The sequence below is a fragment of the Aulonocara sp. 'chitande type north' Nkhata Bay genome, linkage group LG22, assembly GCF_057382095.1.
Source record: "Aulonocara sp. 'chitande type north' Nkhata Bay isolate Kocher_YH1m ecotype deep benthic linkage group LG22, A_spYH_male_GT1.1, whole genome shotgun sequence".
In the NCBI taxonomy this organism is placed as follows: Eukaryota; Metazoa; Chordata; class Actinopteri; order Cichliformes; family Cichlidae; genus Aulonocara; species Aulonocara sp. 'chitande type north' Nkhata Bay.
The window spans coordinates 12,631,415-12,659,061 of record NC_141364.1 but is presented as its reverse complement, the minus strand read 5'-3'; the positions used below and the strand labels follow the sequence as shown (position 1 = coordinate 12,659,061).

General features: G+C 41.2%; 1 protein-coding gene across 1 annotated transcript in view; it reads right to left on the bottom strand.

Moving 5' to 3' along the window:
- Positions 1-27,647, bottom strand: part of ext1b (exostosin glycosyltransferase 1b) — a 138,424-nt gene that overhangs the window by 7,389 nt on the left and 103,388 nt on the right. The window contains exons 5-8 of the mRNA XM_086279684.1: positions 25,700-25,832; positions 21,440-21,558; positions 15,127-15,222; positions 1,987-2,076 (exon numbers count right to left, since the gene is read on the bottom strand). Of these exons, the coding sequence (XP_086135810.1) occupies positions 1,987-2,076; positions 15,127-15,222; positions 21,440-21,558; positions 25,700-25,832 (438 nt within the window). The remainder of the gene's footprint in view (positions 1-1,986; positions 2,077-15,126; positions 15,223-21,439; positions 21,559-25,699; positions 25,833-27,647) is intronic.

Below are 27,647 nucleotides of genomic sequence, written 5' to 3'. Positions count from 1 at the left end.
ATATACAATAACCCTTACTATGAAACTGTGCAAAAAAAAGCACGACAGCCTGGTACTGTAAAAAGCTGCTTTTGCTTTGGTATTTTTGGGGGAGAGAAGGATAAATAAGGGGGAATTTTCACAGCTCAGCAGATGTTTTCCAGCTACTCGGGATGCACCGATCCAATGTCTGGATCAGATTGTAATCCAGTTCCAAGGGTCAATCTCTTCAGTCTTGTTCTTTGTTGTTCTACATCTTCTAGATCATTAGTGGAGTAAAGCAAATCCAGCATGGACGCCAAGGAGGTCGACGTCAAGGTCACACCAAATCAGTAAAAACTTTATGGATCTTGACCTCAATTGTTAGTGCCCAAGGTCAAAGTTGACCCTAAATCTTTTAACTTATGTTGGTCCAGTTTCTTGTTATTTACCAATAAATAGCAAATCAGTCAATTTGTATTCTTGGATATCAGCAAAACAATATTTCAATGGCGTCAGAACGGTCCTCTATCAGTAAAAAAAGGTTGGATAAGTGCATCAAAATTATTCACACCATTAACGTCATTATAAACCCTTGTTGGAATGAGCTGTGTTAAATATTTTCTTACAAAAGACAAATAAAGTGAAGTTGTTGTTTTCATTAATCAAAGGTGTAAAAAATGTATCTATTTACGGTGTGTTGTGTGAGGGAAAAAAAGATAAAGAGGAAATGAAAGAGACTACAATGAAACCCAACAAAGGAACAACACGTTCAAAACGCACTCGAGTGAAAATACAACTGAGGCAAAGCCTCATGAAACACAAAGCAGTCTTTCCTAAGCAGCTGCTTGTAGCAAACGACTGCAGCGACGATCAAAGCGCTCAATCAAATAATTAGACAAAAACATCAGAAAGGTCTCAGCGGCTCCTCAAACAGCCTGCTCTGCATTACACCGCACATCACTATACTACGCTGTGAGGCTGCTTATGTTGTTGAATATTAAAAAAGAAGAGAAAAAATTTAAAATCCACCATAAAACAGTATCTATCTGCTCTTCCTGCCAAAATTTGTACATATGAAAAAGCCCTGAAGGAAAATAATGACTTTCTTCTGCTCCTGCCTGCAGTTCAAAATAAAAGAGATGGAAGCTGAATGATGTTACAATCACAAGGAAAATATTTCACAGACTTTCATAATTCTGCCTACTTTCCGACTGAACCGGGAGTCATATTCAAAGGAGTGAGTATCATTGTTAAAGACAGCTCTCGTCGTCGCCATCTTCACTTAAGGGTGGAGAGAGTCGGATAAAAATGAGAAAACAAAGACGCCGGGGCCAGAAACTGCACTTTGAATCATTTGTTTAAAAGAAGGAGTGGGTGGATGGGGAGATTACCGGTTTTACCCTTCATTTTCCCCCCCCCTTTTCTCAAGTTTCCTGGCATCGACATTCCCTGAGCTCAGAAACTTTGAGAAGTGTTTGCTCTCGTGATCCAACCGTCTTCCTGGGAGTAACGCAGGTCGATTCAGTTGTCGGGGATGGATTTTCCCTTCTGTCTTGCCATCTTGATCTGCCACATAAACTCATTTCTTTCTGCTATGTTCTGGCTTCCCATGATGCCGCGCCAAAACGTATCCCCAGGAAAAGAAAAAAAGAAAAACAGGAACAGCCCCGCCAGCATGTGGAACAAAAATGCCCATAACAGTGCTGCCGTCGAATAGGGGATAGGAGAGGTAGAGCCAAAAACAGGAGGTGGGCGATAGGAAGAAAAGGAGAGGGAAGGAAAAAGAGGCAGAAAAGCGCACGAGAAGAGAGAAAAGCAAGCAAGGCCTCGGGAATGAAAGTTAGACTTTAAAAGATTAAAGAACCAGGCCACAAATTTTGGGGGGCCAACTTGAAAGCAGCAGGGACAAACAGAAAGAAGCTAAAAGCTAAAAAAAGGAAATGCAATAAGGGAGTGTCGAACTTTACAACTCAAGTGGAGGAGACGGCGATACAAAGGAGAGTCGCTGTGTTTATTAGAGGATACCTCAGTGGTGGACAAAACTGTGTCTTCATCCAGGCTGAGGACAGCGTCGGTCACAATGATCTCGTAGGGCAAAAAGCGGCTGCTCATCACCTGCAGGGGGAGACACAGAGCACAGAGGGTTAAAAATCATTGGAGTGACATAAGCTGGGATCCCATCTTCAAACTACACTAATAGCAAATCTAGATCCGAGCACAGCGGGAAATAATAAAGTAAACCTCTCTGACATTCATGCTCTTATTAAACAGCACTCGTGCAGACAAGAGTTTTAATCAAACTTGACTGAACAAGACGTTTTCAATTTTGAGATAATGCATTTCAGGGAATTGTTGCACTTTAAAGACAAAATCACGTGAGCTGGTTTCTGCTGCTTTTTTGGCGCTGATGGTACGAGAAAACTTAAACACGGCATAACCGAGCTGTCTTTTTTTCCCTTGCCAGGCAAACTGCAGCTTTAGGGTCACCTCCCAGGATCAAAACTTTCATTTACAAACGGAGAACCGCCTGCACAGTCTGTAAACCTGCTGTAACTGGTTTTCTTTGGCACTTTGGGGAAGCAATTTTCATAAACAATGAGATAATATCCCCCTTTTTACATCGGTATGACAACCCCCCTTTTATGTTGGTGTGTTACAGCGTTTAGCTGGAATTGTGTTTCCGTCTGCCTGATCAAAGCGAGTTCACTGTTCACTCTCCTTTTAGCTGTTTGTTAGATTTATATCAACTCCTGGCAGAAATGTGTCTCTCTTTAGCTCCTACATGCTCCGTTATTCACCGACTAACAGACAGACAATTTGCATTTTTGTCCGTTTTATCTCGCTGAAAATGGCTGCAGTGAGAGTGTCGAGACTGAATTAAAATTGTTAAATCAAGGCAAGAGTCTCCCCCCCGCCCCCGAAAATTGAGCTGAAAGATGCTAAGGAGTGCTCAGTGGAGCTGAGAACAAAACATAAACGGAGAGCTTAAAACAAGAGACACATTTTAGAATAACAACTCCGTTTGCTCCTGAAGTCTACCACGTTCATTTTTAACAATTCCTCATAATTTCATGAGATTCAGAGTAGACAACAAACAGCTGCTTATTTACACACAGAGCGTACAGGTGGAGGTGTATTCCTGCCCACCCGATCAATACACGTTCACTATTCATTCTCTGTTTAGTTGATTGTTAGATTACTCCCGGCAGATGCTGCTTTGTTGTTTCACCAGCTAGCTGCTTACTGACAGATAAAGCTGGCAGCTATTTGCTTGGTTTGTGCTACCAACCTCAGTAACAAGCATCAGACTAAAGTTGATGATTAGAGGTTTTACTGTAGCAGAAAATGGCTTCAAAGTGAGACTGCACATGTTGACACTAAAGTAAAACAGTAAAATTGAGGCTAGTAACTCCCAAATCTGCTGAAAGTTGCTAAAAAGCTGAAAGTAGAGCTCATGAAAATTACATGCAAGTAGTTATTATTCTAAAAATAGCACTTATAGCTGCTGTATAGCTCAGTCACAATACAGTAAAAACAGGATGGCAACCTCCTTGGGACTAGAAAAACACCTAAATAAATAAATTGGTGCTTGCCTGATGATTGCTTTAAACTTTCTTGCTTTTGCAACTGTGTTTGCAACATCCTCTAGGCCTGGCTGACCACGTTTGATTGCAAGGCCACTGCACAGGTCACCTGGTGGGAAACTTGTCTGATGGCAAATAACTGCCAACACGTTGCACTCAAACAGAATCAGTCTGTGCTGATGTTAAAGCAACGATGTATCTCTTTGCAATAGGGGACTGAACTGGTTGCCAACTGGTTGGATTCTGGTTATATTCTTACATGCAATTAAGGCTGCTGAGGGCTTATGTCATTATGGAGTTAACTTGATATCCTGCAGCATCTACGTCACTATTTGTGGAGGAATTTCTGAAGTGCTGTTGCAAATCTCGTGGGTTCTGGCTGGAGTCTGAGAGGAAGCAATAAATGTGAATTTCTTGCATGTAGATGGAAAAAGATTTACAATTGCTGCCGATTTATCCCAGATATATCACAGTTAAGTTAATCACCTAACTACCACAAACAGATTGCATTTAATTGCCAACTTTACCTCATTCAAATGCAAATGGACAGCAAACCAAGAGCAGACTAAGTCCGTCTTACTGCCATGTGATCATCATCAAGTCAGCAAGTGATCACATCTTTGAAGTCAACTACTTCCAGGGCAACAACATCCCAAGTTTATCACAAACAGTCGCAATCATTTTGCTCGTGGTGCAACCTCCAGTCATAGTCACTGCAGACGAGCCCAACCGCTCTGAATCGCTACCCACGGCTCACTAGACCCCAGTGCTAAATGCAGAGTTTCACCTTGAGATAAATCTTGGAATAAAAATTCCTTTTTGCTCTCAATATCTGCCACATGCATTTTTAATGATCCCTCACAAATTCATGAGATTCAGAGGAGACAACAAGCCATGACATCAACAAATAGCGGTGCACAGCGAATGAGAGAAAAGCCAATATCCTACGCTTTACTGCAGGCTGCACCCTGTCGATTGCTACAGAGATAGAGTGCTGATACTAGTTTCCATTACTGCTGCAGGGTCAACTCGCTCTTTTAAATCAATAAAAACACACAAATGTAGTCAGACACCTAGTGTGAGTCATGTGTCTTACATGTGGGCCCAAATTTACTTTATCTCAGCCGCTGTTGAAAACACAATATGTATATTTAACAGTGGATGAAACCCAACTGTATAATGCATGACGGTCCTTGAATATTTACTGGAGGCAGAGAGAGTGTTCGTGGATGGGGGTTTGGTGGGTGGATGGAAAGATCAACATCTTGAGGATATTTAGACTTGTTTGGTCTTTGGCTGTGATGAAAGGCATTCGGATGAGAAAACAGCGGTTTCTCGGTGACAAAGAGCGTGCGTGTCGTAATCTGGATGTGCGCTCGAACTCGAACCGCCTCCCACGCAATTAGAAAACTGCAGAGAAACGCACAGCTTCAATGCGCGCGGACATATCGAGATACACGTCCCATATATGTAAACACTCTCACGCACCGTTGTTTAGTTATTCAGCACGGCTCTGAAGGTCAGGCCTCTCTGAGGATTCTTGTTCTTTTAAAGCACCGCCTGCACAGAAAAGCCATTACATTTACATTTAAGAGTGGTCAAAGCTGACCTCGTTTCCCTGTAAACACCTGCCATTGTCTGCCTGCCGAGCGTCACTGCTGACCTCACTCTCAACAGGTCTTTATCACTTCTGCAGGCGAAGGGCACCAAAAACAAATAAATAAAACAACCAAACCGCTCCCAAAAATTCTGGTTTTGCAGTCGAGCTGCGGAAAGCCTCTTATCTACTGTAGTGCTCCAGCTCCTGATAACTTTTATTGTACAAGCAAAAGGAAAGACACGAGTTCCTCAAACACTTAAATCAGAACTGATTTGCACAGCGTGCAGACTTCACTTGTCTGCCAGGTCCTTTAGATAACAGGAGGAAAACACGTGGCCAGTTTTACTGGATGACTCAAGGGACTTTTTGAAAATCTTTAAATTCAGCTGATTATTAGGTGAAACACAAACGTTTTAATACAAGAAGGAAAACACTTGATCTCAAATTAAAAAGCCTAAAGGAGTATAAAATAAGATTTCAGTCCTTTATGTGCAAATATATGTAAATTAAAAATTGTTTTACTATGTAAATGTTCATATTATTTAAGTTAAGTCCAATATCTGTTTTAATTTTTAGCAGAATAAAAAAAAAAAGTGAAGACCTGATATATGCTCTTTATTTGAATTTGTTTTAAATATATATGCTAAGACATGCAGGTGTGCTGTAATGAAAAGATTACAAGTCTGTGGTTGAACTCTTGATGTCTTGACTTAAACTTTGAGTTAATTTTTATGAGTGTAGAGAAAAATAATGTTAATGACCCCATTTTCAGGCTAAGGGGAATCTAAATTGTTAACAAACTGCTCTAAAACCGCAGACACAGGCAGATGTAGCATCTGGTTATGACAGGTGGAATACCTTAAACCTGCTTATTATATGCAGACAGGAAAGCAGAGTGTGTGGGAAGGACATGCAGGAAATGCTCAGAGCCTGTTGCATATGGGCCGCCTGCTAAACCAGGTGAGCTAGAGCAACGCCCTTCCTGGTGCGTTTAGGGTCTTTTGTCAGTCGTGGTCCCTTTTACAGTCAAAGACAATGAGCAAAGTTTCTTCTGATGTACTTCTTTGGGATTCAGGAGTTGCTACCCTGTGAGCTTGCAGGAAAATCAACCCCTTGCTAAATTTCATAACAATAAGATGAAGCCAATATTACCTTGAACCAGAAACAGCCCAGGAACCAAAGCACATCATCTGTCAAGCACGGTGGAGGTAGTGTTATGGCATAGACGTGTATGGCTGCCAGTGGAACTGGGCCACTTTATTGATAATGTGACTGCTGATAGAAGCAGCGGGATGAACTGAGCTATACTCTCTGCTCAGCTTCAGCCGAACACTGCAGAACTGAGCAGACAACGCTTCACACTGCAAATGGATCACAACCCAAAGCAAACTCCAAAAGCAACCCAAGAGTTTCTCAAGGCAAAGATATTCTTTGCTTTTTAAGTCATTTGACCTCAGAGCATGTTTTTCAGTTATTAAACACCAAACTGGAGGCAGAGAGACCCAAAACACGCAGCAACTGAAGGTGGCTGCAGTAGAGGCCTGGCAGAACATCTCATGGGAATAAACACAGCATTTGTGTTTATTCCTATGGGAATGCGAACTGAGATTCTTTAAATTCTTATAATGCTTCACATGTTGCTCACACAGCAATTCTAAAATTCATCACACTCCCGCTCACACGGTGGAGCCCGACAGAGATGGGAACGGCCTGTGCCGCGGTGTTCCCGTCTTCCCGAAAATACTCCAGCGGCGGCAACAAGAGCAGATGAAAATTTCAGCTGTCGCTCACATTCGAACGGGGTGGAAGAGCCGAGGTGCGTGAGTGACAGCGAAAGATGAAAAAACGCTGGAGAGAAAATGAGAAGAAAGATGAGAAGCGGTACCCTCCCTCTCATTTCATTGTCGTCATTACTGCCATGATGTCCTGCGGGCATAAAGCGAGAAACAAAACAACCCCTTCTCTCCGGCCCCCCCCCCACCTGTTTTCCCACCAGAAAGACACATAGAGGATACCAGAAAAGACCAAAAAGAGGTGAAAGACCAGGGATAGGAGACAGGAGGTGAGGAAGTGACAGTGAGACAAGCAGCGAATACTGAAAGAGACGAAAAGAGACAAAGAGAGGATGAGAAGCTGATGTTTCCAGGCCCCAGATGGTTTGTAATGTTAGAAGTGAGACATATTAGCCTGGGGCTTCCTGCTTCTCTCCAGGAATGTGAGCTCTTGCAGCAGGAATCTGCCTACAGCACTTCACCTCCTCTCTAAAGGACAGCAGCAGAGGAGAGAGACGTAGGGAACGTCGGAAGGGAGGACCACCAGTGCATGTAAACCATATCAAGTGCCGCCGGGATCCTCACACGGCCTAAACCAACAGTCACAAACCAGATTTTGTTGGCCGCCGTGAGAAGACAACAGAGGGAGGGAAAGACAGGATGTGGTTGAAGGATAAAATCTGTATTATTCTGTGTTTTTTTCCGCGCTGTCGACAAATCCCTCAAACAAACCAAAACCAACAATGCAACCACATGTCTGTTACTAAGAGCCAAGCTTTCAAATGAAGGCATACACCCTAAAAAAAAAAAATACAATACCAAATCCATAATTTAATATTATTAAAGGAAAAAAGCAATTTCCTGAAACAGCTGGGCACTGGACTTGTTTGGAACGGTTCGGAACGGCTCGCATTAATAACTATTCAAGGCTCTGGTGGGTATTTGCAGCAGCAGGAGTGTGTGGGATTATCGCAGCGGCCGTGTTCACTTTAACAACAACAACAACAACAACCTTTATTTATAGAGCACATTAAAAGCCTAGGCATACCAAAGTGCTTTACATAAAAGAAAAAAAATTAAAAATAAATAAATAAAATAATACAGTTAAGAGCATTAATATCAATTTAATAAGAACAGCAGACAATGTTCACAGATAAGAGCCACTAATAGAATAGACTGCAGCACATAGGTTAAACAGACTCTATGCCGCCATGATAGAGAACAACAAGAAAGAAAGAAATAATAAAAATAAATGCAATGAATCGCAGCTAACAAGTCAACATTTAACAAGTAGTGAAGGCAAGTTTAAAGAGATAAGTTTTAAGCCGTGCTTTAAAGGAGTAAATGGAATCAGACTCCCGGATGCCAATCGGGAGGCTGTTCCATAACACAGGTGCAGCAACAGCAAACGATCGATCGCCTCTAGATTTCAATCGAGATCTAGACTGAACTAACAATGACTGCGAGGATGACCTTAAAGTCCTAGCAGGGGCATAGGGGGTTAAAAGTTCCTTAAGATAAATTGGTGCTGTATTATTGATAATTTTAAAAGTAAACAGCAGAATTTTAAATTGAATACGGTATTTGATAGGTAACCAATGCAGTTCAGCAAGAACAGGAGTAATATGGTCAAACTTCTTGGTTTTAGTTAGAATACGTGCCGCAGCATTCTGAACTATCTGTAGTCTATGTAGAAGGGTAACATGGAGACCAGTATAAAGTGAGTTACAGTAATCTAATTTCGACGTTACAAAAGCATGGATAAGTTTTTCTAAGTCATTATACGGGATATAGTGTCTGGCCCTGGAGATAAGGCGAAGCTGATAAAAGCTAGATCTGACAACAGCAGACACCTGTTTATCAAGTTTAAGGGAGCTGTCAAACATGACACCCAGATTCCTAACAGTATCAGAAAAAGAGCTAGTAAGAAAGCCAAAGGCATCTTGAAGTTTGGCGCGAAGAGCATTACTGCCAAAAATCATAATTTCAGTCTTATTTTCATTGAGGATAAGAGTATTTGCCAACAGCCATTTCTTGATCTCACTCATGCATTCACAAAAGTTATTTAAAGACAAAGCAAGATCGTCAGATAACTCAAAATAAATCTGGATGTCATCCGCATAGTAGTGAAAAGCAATGTGGTATTTCTCAAAGATAGCGCTTAAGGGAAGCATATACAGAGAGAAAAGGGTCGGGCCCAACACAGAGCCCTGAGGAACACCACAGCAAACAGGTACAGGGGAAGAAGAAGATGAGGCCAGATGTACCGAAGAGAGCCGATTGGAGAGGTAAGATTTGAACCAGTCCAAGGCAATGCCCTTAATGCCAACAGTCTGCTCCAATCTAGCAACTAAGATATTATGGTCAACCATATCAAATGCAGATGAAAGATCCAATAGAACTAACACGGACGGACGACCATTATCAGCCATAAGTAAAAGATCATTAAAAACACGAAGCAGCGCTGATTCAGTGCTGTGATGTTGTTTAAAGGCTGATTGGAATTTATCGTTTATACCATTCTCGTCCAGGTAGGTCTGCAGTTGAAGCAGAACAACCTTCTCTAAAATTTTAGCCAAGAAAGGAAGCTTGGAAATCGGTCTATAGTTGGCAAAATCACCATGATCAAGGTTACTCTTCTTTAAAACAGGTTGAATAAAGGCATGTTTAAGAACTGACGGTACATAACCAGAGAGCAAGGAAAGGTTCAATATGGACAATATACAGGGTCCAATTACATCAAAACAATCCTTGACTATACGAGATGGAAGAGCATCATGTACACAATAAGTATTATTTAATTTCCCAATTATACGCTTCAGAGTGGGAAGTGAGATTAATTCAAATTGATGTAAAGCAGCAGAACAATCAGGATTAGACGTACTGTCAGTCACCAGAGGAAGAGTGGATTTAAGAGATAAAACTTTATCAGAAAAATATTTTGAAAATTTTTCACAAAGACCTGAGGAGCACAAAAGTGGCGTAGAGGGACAAGGATTAACCAGAGAGTTAAAAATTTTAAATAAGATGCGAGGATTGTCACTATTAGAGGTAATAATCTTAGAAAAGAAAGCCGCTTTAGCCATTTTGGCAGCAGATTGGAACTTCGAGCGGCTAATACGTAAAGAATCATATGATGACTGAAGTCTGTCATTCCTCCACCTCCTCTCATCACGCCTACACAAACGCCGTAGAGCACGGACAGAGTCGTTTAACCAGCATTGCGAGTAGGTTCTAGGGCGTTTGTGTTTAATAGGTGCAACGGTGTTAAGAATAGAGGAGCATGTGGTTAAAAAAGTATTGATAAAATTCTCAAGTGTGTGTGGGAAAAAACAGTCCGACATATTAAATGAAGAATTCATAAAAGACGTAGAAAAGTTGACCACAGTGTCGGCGTTAATAGTACGAGTGGGGTGGAGAGGAACCTCCAAGTGGTCAATATTACCCAGGTCAACATCAAAGATGACCGTGGTTTAATGCCAAAACATGCCATCCAGTGCATTAGTGTGATTCACTGACGTGTTTATATAATGCCGCCGATAGAAGAATAAATACAAAGCTGAAGAAGGATCGACTCATTTGTTTTATTTTTCTTGGACTTAACTTTTAACTACCGACACTGCATGAGGAGGCGGCGCTGGGCGAAGCGCTAAGAAAGGGGGGGAAAAAGAAACGTAGTCCTTGTTTTCCTGGGTGTTACACTTAGTTTGTGCAGCACCTATCCACAGTTTTCATTAAACTGCAATGGAAACTGCACACTGTGCATCCTGTAATTTTCTTCTTCGGGGCTTCAGACTTTAAATTATCTTCACCTTATCAAGTGCTGACCCACGGGCCCTCACGTGTAAACAGAAAAAGCTGCCAGTAAGCAAAATTTTCTCTCTTCCCCTTTTCTTCAGATGGAAAAGCATTTCCAGTGAGTTTTGGTAAGCTGATTTGTTCAGCTTTAGGAGGCTTGTGCTTGTCTTGCATGGTGTTTAACAGGAGTTTAATTGCCCACAACAGAATAAGAAGTGGAAAGTTACAACAGTTTGTTTGGACTCATTTAATAGAGAAATACTGCGGACTCGACAGCCACTCTATTAGGTACAACTGCTCATTTTGTGCAATCACATGGCAGGAAATTAATTCTCTTGGACATGTAGGTGAGGTCAAGGTGAGCATCAGAATGGGGAAAAGGTGATTTAATTGACTCTGAATGTGGCATAGTTGTTGGCACTGGTTGGGCTGGTCTGTTTCGGAAACTGCTCATCCACTGGGATTATCCCACAAAAGCATCTCTGGCGCTAAAAAGAAAAGAAATTTCCACTAATCTGTAGGAAACGCCTTGTTGATGTCAGAGGTCAGAGGAAAATGGCCAGACTGCTTCAAGCTGATAAGAAGAAAACTCAAATAATCACTCACTACAGCCAAGGTATGCAGAAGAGCATCTCTGAAAACACAACACGTTGAACCTTCGTGTCAGCTAAAAACAGGAACCCAAGGCCACAGTTCACACGGGGTCACCAAAACTGCACAACACAAGATTTGAACAATGTTTCCCGGTCTGATGAGTCTCCGTTTCTACGGCAACCTCAAATAGTGAGATCAGAATTAGACGCAGATAACATTAAAGCCTGGATCCATCCTGGTTATGTAATGGTGTGGGATTTTCTTGGTACATTTTCCGCTGTTTGGTCTCCGCCCATCCTTTGTGTACTATCTTCAGATAGCTGCTTTCAGCAGGATAACTCACCATGTCACAAAGCTCAAAATGACCTCAAACTGGTTTCTTAACCACACCAATCAGTTCAATGCACTCAAATAAGCTCCAAGCCCAGATCAAAGTCTAATTGATGTGGTGCAAGAGGAGATTCACATCGTTTACGCTCAACAAATGTCTGAGGAATGTCTGCGGCACCGGCAGGAATTGGGGCAAAAGAAGGTCCACGTTATTAGGCTGTACCTAATAAAGTGGCTCATTTTTTGAGGGGAAAATTGGATCTGCTAAAACTGCTAGATTTCTTTTCTGCAGAAAAACAACATGCCACAATTCATCCACGCATACGCAAATAAGTGAGAAGACGTAAAAACCACAAAAGGAAGCGAATTTGGCGATTCTTCCAACCACGACTCATGACGTCAGTATTTCTACACTCCTGGTAACATCCGGGACAACAAGCGAGAAAAGAAGGTGGGAGAAAGAGATGCAGAGATAGACAGAAGCAAAAGCAAGATAAAAGAAAGAGTAATGATAAAAACAGTGGATGTGTGAGTGAGGGAAGGAATGAAGCAGAGATGGGATAAGGGGGGGAAAGTGGCAGGGAAAAGGCGAGAGGGATGACAAACTCTCTCTCTCGCTCGCGCTCTGTGGGGTGGAGGAACACAGCTTGGCTCGCCACGGTAAACACATAAAACGCCACAACCACAACAAACCACAGGCTGCCTGGCGCACGCACATAAACACACACAACAGCAGTGCACTAAGCCCGTTCTGCTCGCTTTTCACAAGCAACACAGCTACACGCAGAGGCTTCCCACTGTGATTGACAGCTTGGGAGAAACCACTCAGAGCCACGGGGAGAGGTAAACCATAAACCCAGCCTACCGCTGAGTGACTGACACTGATGTGAAAGCCACTTTCCCTGATTGGCAGTTGAAGTTAAGTCCTCAGATGAAAAAGGGGAAAGGAGGGCTCCGGATGGGTCTGATGTCCAGGAATACAGCCGAGCAACAGATCCCGCTTACCCTAACCCTCTCAAAAAACACCTCAAAGACCCTCTTTGAAAAAGAAACAATTCAAATGTCAAACTGCGTGTCCGCGTTTGACCTTTGACTCGTACAATTAGAGGTCAGAGGGAGGTTAAGGTAAACATAGCAATGCTTTTCACAGGACAGTACCTTCAGCATAAAAGCCTAATGCGGATGTCATAATAAATGCCACTGAGGCATGCTCTGGGTCTCGCTGGAGGGTTTACTTAAAAACCAGGAAAAACATGCATTTTATGACACCGCCAGTCATAACAGAGGGAAAAATGTCTCTAAGCTGACATGCTGAGAAAATTGACGCCCACTCGAAAACATAGCTTTTATGCACATTACCCATCGTCGAAAGCTTTTTCTTACCGTCTGTGTGGAAACATTTTCGAAGAGAAGATTTCAGAATTAAACAAATTTGTCACTTCTAACGGCTTGTCAATTTAAGGGAACTGAGCTGTTGATTTATTTAACCGATTAAATAGAATCTTTTATATTTTATTTAGGCGATTATTCTTCTTTCAAGAAAAATATCAGAGGCAAGGGTTTGTTTCTTTTCATGGTTTCATATAAGTGTTTTTACAGGCAGTTGTCCCTATTTTCTAATCACCATCTCTATACCTCAATCTATCACGAAAAAACCATTTTCAGTTTCAGTCATATACTGTATATAAATGATGGACACATCCAATGAGAACTCCTGAGGAGGATGTTGATCTGACTGAGAAATCGAGGACACTGCCTTCTAGTTATTTTCTTGAAATTTTGACTTATTAACTTGAAGTTTTGAGAGAAGTAACTCGAAATTTCGAGCTAGCGCTGCCAATCAGCAATCTACGTGAATAACGTCTCTTTCTTGTTACCCAGAAGGTTATGGCGCAGAGGGATGTACAAATTGACGCTTTCGAGAGTAGGTTTGCTGATAGTAACGCCATGTGATTCAGCTAACAGCACAAGGATTTCATCATTTGTGAAGCTACATTGAAAATACTCAGCAATCTGTGCGTTCATGACTGACTGTAATACTGACTGTAATGCTGTAGCATTTGTACCTGAGGGCTTCAGCTTCTGGGTAACAAGGAAATGACGTCACTCATGTAGATTGCTGATTGGCAGCGCTAACTTGAAATTTTGAGTTAATAGATTGAATTTTCGAGTTAATAAGTCGAAATTTTGAGAAAATAACTCAAAATTTTGAGTTATGGATCTTTTTTTGTGTGGCAGAAACGGGCTTCCATACATTTCTGATGAGGCTTCAGTGAACTGTAGCTGGATTGAATGAAGGGCCAGTTGCATCTCTTGGGTCCTGCGTCAGGTCTTTTATAGTTTCTTCTTCTTTTGTTCTCCATTTGTGCACTTTCCTCAAATCTTTTCAGGACACCCTGCATGCAGTGCAGAGATATGCCAAGTTTTTGGCTAATATCTCTTTGGGAATCACCTCAGTGGTGCAAAAATGGAACGATTTATGCCTGTCAAAACGGCGCGTGTTATTTTTCAATGGTATAACTAAAGAAACTGGACAAATAACGTGTTATTGTGACAGGTTACAAGTAACAAAGTGGCTAAAGATACAATTTAAGACAGGCTCTTTGCTAGGTTGTCTGTTATGTGTGGACACAACGCTGGTTTATCCATTGTGCTAAGTGCCGTGTTTATGCTTGACCGGTTAATGTTAATGCTTACCAAACAAAGAAAATGGTCAGGTACAGAGACTGGACTGAAAAAACAGCAAATGTTCAAAGAAAGACTAGAGCACTATTGCTCAAGAGCACTTTCAAAAATTACAATCACTAAAAACCAGAGATTAAGAACCCAAACTCATCAGGGAAATGTTTACTGAGATCATATTTAATCATATATAAAATGAGTGGTTGAGCATGTCCTCATACATTTGTATCCAATCTGATTTAAAGCTGCAACCAGAGGTGTTGCCCCCTGTTGGCTGCTAAAAAGAATACAGATTTACAGACTCAGGCTCCATCTTTTATAAATAGCCTATATTTACAGTCCTAAAAAGTTTTAAATGGATGAACGATGAAGAAACGTAAATGCTCCAAGTGCATTTATGTTGCAGATTATGGCTCAATTGTTACTCTGCAATGATTTTGTCACTTTCTTTAGCTAATTGGATATTTGGTTCCGATCAAAGTAGAGCTACTCTGCCTGTGCACTTAGCCATTATTACCACCTTATCATTCCAATACACAATATGCATTAGCCTTTCAGGCCTTCTGTTTTCAGTGTATATTATTCTCATTACTGAGCTTTAATTAAAACCACACAAACTGTCCTCTAATGGAATCATTGCGACACAAATCGAAACTCATTAACTCCCCGAAACTCTCAGACTGAATAAAATGTCTGAAGATTCAGTAGCTTTACAGAGAATATATGTGTAAGACGAGCTAGGTAATTAGAAATGATCGGGATCACAGCTTTGAGGTAACCGAGAGGCCGAGCGTGCGCGGCTCACCTTATTCTCTCCCTCTATCACGATGACGGGCACTGAGGTGGCGGGCCAGCGGTGCTTTGCGGGGAGAGGCTTGTCACAGTTCCACAGGACGATGATCTGAAAGAGAGAACAAACAAAGGAAGTTTTATTTGTGCGCTGAATCTAATTCAGCTCCTCAAACCCAAACAAAATGAACTGGCCTAAGCAGGCGACATTTATGTGCTCCGCAGCCAGCAAATGTCACCTTATTACAAGCTGATTAAACGTTTAAGAGACAAAAGGGCAGCTGAAGTGATAAAATATTTCCAATTATGTCCCCAGCGTGCTTTTTACATTTCGGTCTGTAGCCGATCTCGTTGCATTATCAGGTTGTCCTTCTTAATGCTACATCCCTGTGATGCTCCACCTCCCTTTAGATGATGTTTTCAGATTAAAAAGTCATGTTCCCAGCCACAGTCACATCATGTTTTATATGACCTGCAGGTCAGCCGATTCGCTGCACGACGACGGCGGGCCTCATTAATATTTGATGAAAAATACACACACACCCAAATATGACACGATCCTAGCTGACCTTATACACACATTTACACACACAGTTACATCCCTATATCTCGAACCATTCTTCTCATGCATCTTAAATTTGATGTGGAATAATGTGGCGACACAAGCTTGCTAAACTCCTCTAGCTGGACGTGGCGTGCCTGTCAAACTTTGGATGGCGCCGTGGAACTGCGGTAAGCCAAACATGGTTATGTTACTCTGGACTTAAAGACTTTGGAAGGTTTTCTCTGCATTTCAAAACAGCAAATGAGTAAAGAACAACCTGCTCATCTCTGCTCTAAGCTACAACTGTTGCATAAACTAGATGCAACATATGCTGCCTAAGGCTTCAATCATACTAACCCCACGCAACTTCCAGTCACTGAGGACTGATCGGATCATGTGTGGTTACTGGGTGGTGCAGCACAAATCTCCTTGTCATTGCTTTGGTTGCTTGCAGTTGCATTAAAAAATTGCATCTTTTTTGCAAACACTTGCCAACTAACCACAGCGTGGCAGTGAAACTTGTGCCAACGTGTTTAAAAGGCGCAGCTTTTACTTTGAAGGTGGTTTGCGTCACCCTTTATCCTGTTTAACTACGGCTTAGTGAGTAGTTGGCGAGGTGTTTGCAGACAAGTCAGTGTCTTCCAACAAAAGCAAGTAAAGTGGTTGTGCAGTTAAAGGTTAAGTAGCACAACTTCTGTAACCTCCAAGGAGAAAATGGAGACCTTTATTGTTGGTGTTGGTGCCTTTTGAGGATTAAAAAAAATTATTTGGCAAATAGTACAGCCTGCTGTGAGTGCCACGAATGAGTGCAATTCCAGCATTATTATTATTATTTATATATAAAAGCTAATTAGCAGAAACCTGTGTCTGTGCAGTGCACAGTACACTCTGTAGATGTGGTTTGCATTTGCTGCAACTTGGTTCTTCACCGCTCTCATCACAAAACGCGTCCTCGTGCCTCCAAAAAATGCTATCATTTAAGCTAAAAGGTTTACACTGAAATCAGCAGTTGATTTAACAGGAAGCAATTTCCTTGATAGTATGCTGTCTTTCAGTGTTTGCACTGAATCTTAGTATTTTGATTGGTTTTTTCGAGATATTTTGTTTTGGTCTAGGGGTGGTTGTGGTTGTAGCTCAGGAATTGGAGGAGGTCATCTACAAATTGGAAGGTTGGTGGTCCGACCCCCAGCTGGTGCAGTCTGTATGCCGGAATATCGTTGGGCGAGATACCGAACTCTGCGTTGGTGCGTTCATCTGAGTGTAAATGTTAGATAGAAAGCACTTAGGTGTAAATAAAAGTGCCTATATGCGTGTGAATGCGTGAATGAGAGGAAAAGGGCTATACATACATATAAAAATCAGTCCATTTAGCATCTATCAAACTTCCTGTAAACCTGGGGCAGATGCTTGTTTCTCTTTCCTGTACTCTGAACTCTTGAGACTTTTATTTGCATGCACCATCAAGCGTCAGAGACATTGACTTTTTGTCTGTGACTTGCAAGTTAAATCCTTTGTTTTTTAGATTTTCCCTTTAAGATGATGAAACCATAGCCTGCAGTGTGTAGTTAATACCCAGCTGGTAAAGAAGAAACTGATAGGGCCCCATCATCAACATCCAGTTGCTGTGTGCCAGCTAACATCTGCCCTGCTGGAATGTCCTTGAACGAGTGAGCAAATTAATCCATCCCAGTTCCAGTGTGCAGAGCTGCGGCTGACACCGTGCTCAGGCGTCCCTGATGGAGGCAACCCATAAGAATTTCCCTGCAGGGATCAATAAAGTTTCACATTATCCTGACATTAACTGTGTCACACGCAGCGGTTCCCCTCGGGGTCTCTGCACCCTGACTGGACCTGCCAAATTATGCGCTGGTAGCTATTCAGATATCTGAGCTAAGGTGTTTCCATGTGTCTACGGCAGCTGTGTGAAGAGAAAGAAGATGATGTTCAGCTGTTTGATGAATTGCAAAATCATCTCAACATTATCAGCGAACAAAAACACTCGTGATGCCAAATCTGGACGGAGAAAATGCCCGTCATTGTTAGACAACAACAACAGGTATGCAGTCTGCATGCATGTGCACGCACCCGCACACACACAGAGCTGAGCTGTTACAGCCTTCTATTCCTGTTTGATTAGAAAGACAGATGGTGTCTCTGTCAGCTCACCAGCTCCCAAGGGGTGCTGGTGGAGGCTCTGTATGTGTGCGCCTATATGACTGCAGGAGAAATGGTGAAGGAGCTGTTGTGTGTCTGCAGCGCGAGAGGAAGAAACGCTTCCCACAAGAATGTGCGTGAACACATTCACACATGAGCACACACACACACACAGCGGGAGGCTGTCAGAATGTGCTTCAAAAGCTTTCTTGTGTCCAATTTAGCCTCCTCCACCCTCTCTGTTCTTTCATTCTGTCCCCTCCATTCATTTATTTATATCCCTTTGCTCATCCCCTCATAGCCCAGCAGCCCTGCTCTTCCTCTCCTCTCCTTCTCTCCTCACGCTGAGAGTGGAAGAAAACACTCCGGCTGCGTACCTGGCTCTCCACTCTGCATGCACAGCCAGAGGAACGCAAACACAAAAGCACCTCCATAAAAATAATAGGAGGGGAGCATCTACTCATTCAGCCAGCTGCTATGAGAGGATGCGTCTGTGAAAGCTTGTCGACGATAGGACGTGCAGCTGGGTTACACCACACCGAGGAAGGGCTGAATATTAAACACCCATTCTTCTCACTAAAACAATGAAATGTTCAGGAGAGGCAGCATTGACTGCTGGGCTCAGATTTATAATATTCATAACACACATAAATATTTTTTATAATCCAGGTCAATTTTTTTTACTTTTGCTTTTTCAACAGTTTTAAGTGACTTCACCAATTTTACATTTCAGTGCCGTTAAAAATAATACCGCCCCCTCTGAGTTACACAGTCTGGAAATGTAAATCTTAACTTTGCTTATTTGTTGAAGCCACACTGCTGACATAAGGCAGCAGGGGCAACATTTAAATATCATTAACCACAGTCTCCAACTTTCAAGCTTTTCTAGTGGCACTTCTCTTCTGTCAGTGTAGTTGTTATTATAAAAATTATTAATGTTGACTTAGAAAGAGAAGGTTTTTTAAATTATTTGGTCTGAAGTCATACCAGTGATGCCTCTGGATTAAAACAAGGCTCATCTAGCATTTTCACTAAATATATATTTTATAGTATTATAAAACATTGTTTTTTGTAAGGTTTATTCTTTTTTCCTTCAGTTATTTATGTTGAAAGTATATTTCTTGATAAAACAGTGTTTGTGTTTAGGGCTGTTCGATATAATGATATATATCGGATGACGATATAAAAACGTCTATCGTTTCCTTTTACGCTATCGTTTGTTTCGTGGTGTCGCAAAATAAACTGTTTACGGCAATATTTTTTAATCGTTTTGGTGGTCACTGTAGTGGCTATATTAATTTCTTAAAGTTCTCTCTTTCTCTTATATTTAATATAACCACACTAAGGACGGACAAGCACCTGTTTTTATGCGTTGTGGTTAGCAACAAAGACGGTAACAGCATCGCGTGTCCGCTTGTTTATGTTCCACATAAACCTTTCACAATAAAGCTCAATATCCTGTTGAGACTTTTCAAAATAAACTGAATCACGTGAAAGAGCAGATTGTTTACGGATGAGAAGTAAAAAAGAGCCGCCAGGTGCTAGAAAATAAACCTTAGACTCAAACGTTAGAACAGGCTTTTCCCCGCAGCACGCCGTGTAATAAATACTCAAAGAAAACGGCGGCCTTTACAACTTATGTCTAAAAATGTGTAGTTTCATGCATCGGTTAAAACACTCGACTCCAGCTACATGACGCGCAGCTGGAAGCACTTCCCGCAAGTCGAGCTGCCCGAGATTCACAGAATTTACAGAAAATGTTACATTTTTGTGATTTATATCGGTAGAATTCTTATATCGGGATATGAGATTTTGGTCATATCGCACAGCCCTACTTGTGTTTTCAGAGCCTTTCTGCATGTTCTCCCCAAGTTCTCCAGCTAACTTAGCCACAGGTGTGAATGTGTGAGTGAATGGTTGTCAGCTCAGCTGCAAATATTGGGCCAATATTGCCAATACTGATACTTCTCACCTATAAAGGCAGCTTATGTAGGGGAGAGCAGTGTCCAGTTTGCAAATTGGACACTTTGCACTACATCACTGAGATTTTAACTTTTCATGATAATTAGTTAACACAACAAAAGACACCTTTGAGTTTTTGTTCATGTATTCTGTGTTTTTTGGCCACCTTGAATGTAAACGTGCCCGACTCTTAAGCACTTGGGCTCAGCTTCTGTAATTTTTCTGTGGTACAGGCTATAAATAAATACACATGACAATCAACGTTTTTCACAGTGTATGTTCAAGGTGTATTTTTCATTTACAAAAATATTAAAGAAAAATATTTGTACAATTTTGTGGGCTAAATGGAATTTAGAGCAGAGAAACAAAGGAAAAGAAATTAGACTTATTTTGAAAGTCTTTCAAAACTTTGTTCCAAAAAGTTTCATCTTTTGAAACTGGTGCGACATCTTCCTCTGTTTTAATGATGCATGGGTACAAAAGCTCAGAGTTTCAAACTCAGAGCTTCTGTACCCATGTATCATTAAAACAGCTGTAAAAACCGACACGGCTGTAAACACTCACGTCTTCAACCTGGCTGCGGCGGCACGACGAGTGAGGTTTCAAAAATCAAGAGATGCACTACCGGCCGGCTTGTGCTGATGGATCTGACACATCTTTTGTTTTACGGTGCCGTTTGCCAGGGTGAGAACAGCAAGCTTAATGGCCTCCCTAACCCTGCAGCAGACTGGCAACCTGTCCAGGGTATATCACACCTCTCACCCTATGACAGCTGGGATAGACTCCAGTCTCACCATGACCCTGAATTGGATAAATATAAGAAGATGGATGGACAAGCTAAGAAATCCTGATTTTAATAAACTGTTATTTATTTTAGACAAGCTGTTGTGTCCATCAGTGGGGCAGTGATCACAGTAACAGATACGGGCAAAAATGGCCATAAGGCATCAGTGAATAAGGTCAGATGTAGAATCAACATGTTTAGATGAAAGAGAGTGATTCACGATGAGCGATATTTCCAGGAGAAAATAACCGTGATCCAGGCTACATCATGCCTTAACTACAGCATGTATGCAAGTGGGCTTTATAATTACAAACAACAAGTGCCTTAAAGATGGCAAGCAAACAAAAAGATGCAATTAACATGCCCTGCAATCCTGTACCAACACATGTACTACTATCCAAAATGCATTCCTCCTACACAAAATACAAACTCACTTGGTCATACATTCTGCTGGTCGCAGAAACAAACAAAAAACACACACACACACACACATATATACACCCACACACTCAGGCAAACACAAAATCCAGCCATCAGGGAGCAAATTCCATTTCATTTCCCGCTTTAGTAAGGAGCAAGCAGGGGAATCGATACATGCCATCTCCAGCTGTGCTGAAGGGGGTTTGGCTGCCATGGAGACAGATGTAGCACCGCTACAAACTGCTGCTCTAATTCAATCCACCGGAGTTAACACACAAGCACACGGTGATGGAGGATGAGCTCTGCTGCTGCCCTGGTTGGAAAATACGATTGCAAAATAGCCGTACGAGCGAGCCGCATAACACGGCACAATTTAGCAGATGCGCGGTGGAGACGAGTGGAGGATTCTTGAGATAATGAGTGAACAATCACACAATCACACACACAAACACACAAATGGTGTACCTGTGCACAGTACTGGGACTTGGCCACGGCCGCCAGGAGCTTGAGTATGGGCTGGGATTGGGACACCAGAGGGGAGACGGCATGGATGACAGCTGTGAACTTCGGGTACGGTCTAATACCTGAAACGCAACAGACAGAAAACACTCAATGTATTTCTGAACAAAAACAGCAATTTCAGGCTTTTGAAAAGAGCAAAGCCGAGTGAGAACCAGAGCTCTGCATTTCCAAACACCTCATATCTATATTCAGTGAAAGCTGTTCCTTAAAACCAGTATGTCAGCATTTCAGTGGCACAGATTACATAATTGTCAGCGATGGAAGTTTTTCAAACCCCTCTTAAAATATTCAACATTGTTAATGTGTTTTGAAAATGCCAGATCTTTTGATCACTGAATATTTCATTTTAAAAACTCCTCAGCTGTATCAGCAACCCAATAAACACACGACTGCTAACTGCTGATGTGACTTTAAATTCAGTCTGACTTGATAGAGTAATTGAGGCTGAAAATGAGGAGGAAATAAGATATTGAGCAAGACGGATCATAGAGGACGTCCAAGTTTTCCTAATTTAAATCTAATCTAATCCAAGGCAGCAAAGCATGGCGGGGAGGAGACAGCATTAGATGAGTCTCCTTTCCGCCACTGAGCAACTTTTATGAAGAGGAATATAGTTCAAACTTGGTAAACTATCCTTTAGATTTGTAATAAAAAGTAGAGAGACTGCCGACTTTTTTAACACCTAGGGATGTAAAACTGTAACAAGCTCATAAACAGACTTTCATGAAACATTGAAGAAAACAAGGAGCAGGATTATTATCACGCAGCATATTCTGTATTTTGAATGTGCATGCTGTTTTCTGCCTCTTAGCACATGATGCTCAGTGGCTTTTATCTCATCCGGCATCAGCACATTACACATTTCTTTGGCTAAAACTTTAAAGCAGTACGCCAGGCAGATTAAAGACTGATTCAGCAATTTGAGGCAGTTTCCTACTTACAATGACCCTCCTCGTCTAAGAAATACTGCATGGACTGTATACTAGATAGAGTCGAGACTTTAAACTAATTACCAATTATGGATTGTTTTAATACAACAGCATGAGGCCTGTAATTCATAATTTCTTTGGCTTTTATTTGCAAAAAAACAAATATACATATACTTGAATGTTATAGAAAAAGAAATGCAAGACGACTGCTCCTGCAAACTCTTGTTTGTGTTTTTCTCCTACATAAATCGCATGTGGGACTCAGAGACCAGTTGGAGACCACCTGGCAACCATCAGTATTCTCTGGTCAGCTGCGAGTGGTTGCTGATGGTTGTTGTGGCAGTCGCTGCGAAACCAAGTGCTACTCCCAAGTCAAGCAGGCCTAAAGATTGGTCTGTGAACCCCAACTATGGACACTTGGCAAAAAAAATGTGTATTCCCTGACTGGTTGGCAAGTGGTTGCTGGCTGTTGCTAGGTGAAAACCTCATCGCGATAGCTTTGGTCACTATAAGTTGCCGTGGTAGCTCGTTGTTTGTAAAACCTCACCAACTTCTCGTGTTTGTGAAACTGAACAAACCGTAAATGGAGATCGCTCCCCTTCAAATTAAAAGTTGCTACTGAAATGTGTTTGTTGCAGCTGTAATATGCAATGTTCTCAGTTTCCAGTGTGTGCCACACATTGATTAGTTAGCAAATGTTTGAAGTTGTCTTTCATGCAGGCAATGGGGGCAATCTGCAAGCGACCAAAGAAATCAGGAAGTTATTGATTCAGTTTGCTCTCGGCAGACACACACCAGCTGGTCAGAGATGACACATTTTCACTAGTGACTGGAGGTTGCCAGGCAGTCACCACCCAGTCTCTTGCCTGTATGACTGAGACCATAAGTTTCACTCCAAACTGTGGTCATCTTTGTCCCACTTTAAGTGTTGAGAACCACTAAAATAAAACATTTGAAGACATAAAAAGCAAAACTGGCCAAAATTTCACAACAAAACAGCAAAAGCCCAAATAAAAAACAACAACAACTAATGTTTTGTTGCATAATTTTATCATTACTCCAACAATCATCTTGTGACACTTTAAGGTTTATCCTGTTACCCAGAGTGGAAAGTCAAGCCCCATCAGTCCCACTTTGGTTTGGCTTCTGAGTCTTGGCCCTGACCTCAACCCCATCCAAAACATGAGGGTTGACAGCCAGACCAACATCTGTGGCTGACATTAATAATACTGATGAGAGGAAATCCTTGCAGCCACTTTCCAAAGCTTTCCCAGAAGAGAGAAGCCCATTTTAATTTTACTGCTGATATTTTTATGAATGAGATGCTCAAACATTATTGATGTGTTTCGGTGCGTCTCAATACAGATGTTTTACCGGACCCAAAGTGAGAGACAAAGCAGCGAGCTGGAGAGATAAAAACTATTGACTGTGACTATTTTTTTCTCGACTGAGGTTTCGCGCAATCGCGTCAATTCTAACAAAGTATCTGAGGTAATGTTTTATATTCACTTTGTTATTTTTACTGTTACAGTTACACTTCTTGCATTCTGGGTGAACTCTGCTGCCCCTCCCTCCCCTGTTTGAGTACACTTGTATACAAATCAACATTAGACTGACGCACAGTGTCATCCGTGTGAAGGAACATCCTGTTAGGATTTTGGAGTTTCGGTTGGCTGAAAATCCCTCTCTCCTAGGCAAATACATACGCAAACGGACACAACGGCGATACTATGACGAACTCAGCCTTAATAAAATTATAATAGGTGAGCTAATGAAAAATAAATAAATATAATAAATATGCTTTTCTTTCTGCTGTGTCAATTCAGTAAAGCAGTAACATGGTGAGTAAAAAGTACATGTAAATCGTTTTGGTGCTGTGGGCAGGACTCCTGCTGGAAAAAGAAATCTCCATAAAGCCTGTCAGCAGATGGAGGCTGGAAGTGCTCTAAACTATCCCAGTAGATGGCTGCATTGACTTTGGACCTGATAAAACACAGAGGACCAGGTAAGATCATCTGACACTGTCTCTCTGTCTTAACACAAATTAATCGATACTCAACACCAGCATCAGCATCCACCCAGTCCTTGTGAAGAGCTCCCAAATTCTTAAATGAACTTTTCCCCATGATTACATGTACTCAGAGATCAACAGTATTTAGTTTATTTAGTTTAGTTAAACCCAAAATTAAACATTCTAATAATATTAGATACTGGATTTCTTTAAAGAAAGTCATTGGAATAAACACGAAAAACACCCACTTTACATGTGCTGAATATGAACACAGAGCATATGAAAGTTTACTTTTTTTTAATTACATTTTTTTAGTTAAATTATGAAAAAGGAAACTTTTTTTTAATGATATTTTAATTTTTAGAGATGGATGAGTATTTTTGCTCAGGGTATTATTATTACTATTCTTAAAGATGTATGTTATGATCATCCTAAAAAAACCCAAACTTATTTCTGCTTCTTATTAAAAGGAATATTCTGCTAAAGCAATCAAAACAAACTCTTCTCCTGCTGTGTGAGTCTGAGTGTTAATATGCTGCATGAAAAAGAGTCTGTGTGTGTCTTGTTATTGGCTCTTGGACAACAAGAAGAAATATCTCTTAGAAGCAAACTCACATTCTTTGATTTCACTCATTTACCCGTCAGCGACAAGCCACCTTGTCTCCTAAAAACCCATCCGTGTTTAATTGCTTCCTCTTTGACAAACAAATAAACTTGCCAGTGTTGTAATCCATGCCTGTCACCGCGCCCATCCATTTTAATATCCGCTCCACCTCGGGTGCTACATCGACACATTTTTGCATTCGCACTGTTGCTTTCTGGGCATCTATGACTTTGTGCACGTGGGGACGTTTGCAGCGGATGATGATGGAGTGGAGAAGCGAGGGATGGAGCAGCTCCCGGGTCGCGGATTGCGGTGGGGGGGAGAAATCAACACTGCTGAACCGTAGCGGGCAGCGGCAGAAGCTGTAGCAATGCTGACTCAAAAACCACTGATGGACGCGGCGATGTGTCAGCAGCGCTAATACAAACATCCGTCAAAGGCCTGTTCGTCCACTCCACTTGCTGCTATTCACAGCCGTTCGAGGAGGGCAGTAGACCAAGGCTGTTTTTCTAGTGTTTGTGCAAAGTCCACAACCACAGCTGCACACAAATCTACTGTCTTTATTCAAAAAGTCTGTGACAATTTAATGGCTATGCAGGGTGGGAGAAGCGTAACAGCACTTTACAGTGAGAGTGTGTGTGTGTGTGAAGGCTACTGACCCAGTGTGTCGTAGTAGAAGGGGAAGTCTCCCAGGTATCCAGAGTACTGCGGCAGAGCGAACAGGCCCCCAGGGTGACTGTTCCACATCAGGCTACTCCTGGAGGCGTGCTCTAGTACACGGTCCTGAATGATCTGCACACAGGAACAAAACCACACACAGGTTAGATTACAACGTAAAAAAAACAAAATAAAGCCTAAATAAAGCCTGTATAAATTAAGACAAGTCTCATATGAGAGATATGAGATGGATCTTTATTTCCACAATTAATTTTATTTTGTGCTGCTGCGGGGACTTTGTAGAGCCCTGCCAATATTAGGCTTTTAAGGCCGATATCAATACCAGTACAAATATTTGGTGAATTAACAATCTAATATATATATAATTATTTTTCTTTTCAGACACAACAAATAAAAAAATAGAAATAGCTACACATTTAAAATGTAATCTAAGTTCTTACTAAGATAATATGACAATGTGGCTTAAAAAGAATCTGGTTTTATTATCACAACAAGTTGTTGTTTGTGGCATTTCAAACAAGGTTACCAAAATTAAAGTAAAAGTCAGCTAAACTAAAACTAGATGTGAAAGAAAAAAAAACAATTTTAATTAAATAAAACAAAAATGAAATTTAGATTCCTGAAATAATGAAAGCTAACTGAAAGGATTTTGTGACTCAAGTAACCAAAGAAAGATGTAGAGGAAAAATGATACAAATATGTCTCTGCCAGTTTGGTAAAAAATTGTTATCACAGGTCGTCTTGATGACATTTTGATGTGTTTACTGAATTGTTAGATGTTTACATGACAACGAGTTAACTGCCCTCAAAAAGTACTGCAGTTCTATCTATCTATCTATCTATCTATCTATCTATCTATCTATCTATCTATCTATCTATCAAAAACAATTAAACCCAGAAACTAATACAAACTAAACTAAAACTAGAAAACCCAATCTGGAAACTAACAAAAACTAAACCTAATTAAAAGCTAGAAATTAGATGAAAATTAAAAACTAATTAGAAAATATATTTTTAAAAGCCTAACAACTTTGTTCCATATATGTGTTGCCAGTCAGCACTCAGGGTGTTTCTTCTGTATAGTCTTTACTTTTTTTTATTTTAATTTATCAGCTATTATAAAAGCTGATCCCAGTTTATTTGAAAATAGACGATAGATCATCGGGGTTCTAGCGCTTAGTTTAAAAGTTGTACGAAATTTAAAGGGTTAAAAATACCAAAAATACCTGCAAAGTAATGAACTTAAAATGGTGCGTTTATCTGTGAGGACTTTGAACGGCAGCTTTCACTCTGGACAGAGTTGGGAGAGTTAAGTCAAGGCATGTCCTCTTGCAAATGCACTTCAGACATGTTCTCACTGGAAATGCTCGGCCTTTGTGGACCGCACAGGACTCGGGACACACGCCATCGCCTCGCTGGCTGCGAATCCACCGGGACGGTTAATTACCTTCGCTATTCTCACTTGAGTGCAGTTGGACATTACTCTGACTTTTTGCTAGGCCGCTCAAAGTTTCAGTGCATATGAATCCAGAGTCTGTTTTACAGGATTAAAACTGTACTGCTTTAATTACAGCAGGGTCTATGTATACCTCGGGCCACTCTGTCGTTTGTGCCGCTTCTTCATTAATTCAAACTCAGAAGAAACACACAAAAAAAGCAGCATGAACCCAACAAAGATTACCTTTAAATAACACTTCTTAGATCACAAAGGACTCATAACAATCAGAAATATTTGTGTAGATGAGCGAACATTCGTAAGCCTTTCAGATTATGCTGAATGAAGGATTTGATCAATGAGCCTTGTAATCACGTCTATAAAATATCTCACACTGAGAAATGAGTTTTCTCACAAAAAGTGCCAAGAAGAAGACAGTCGTAAATGTGAATGAGAATCAACACGGCTAATGCACCAACTTACAATAACCCCCC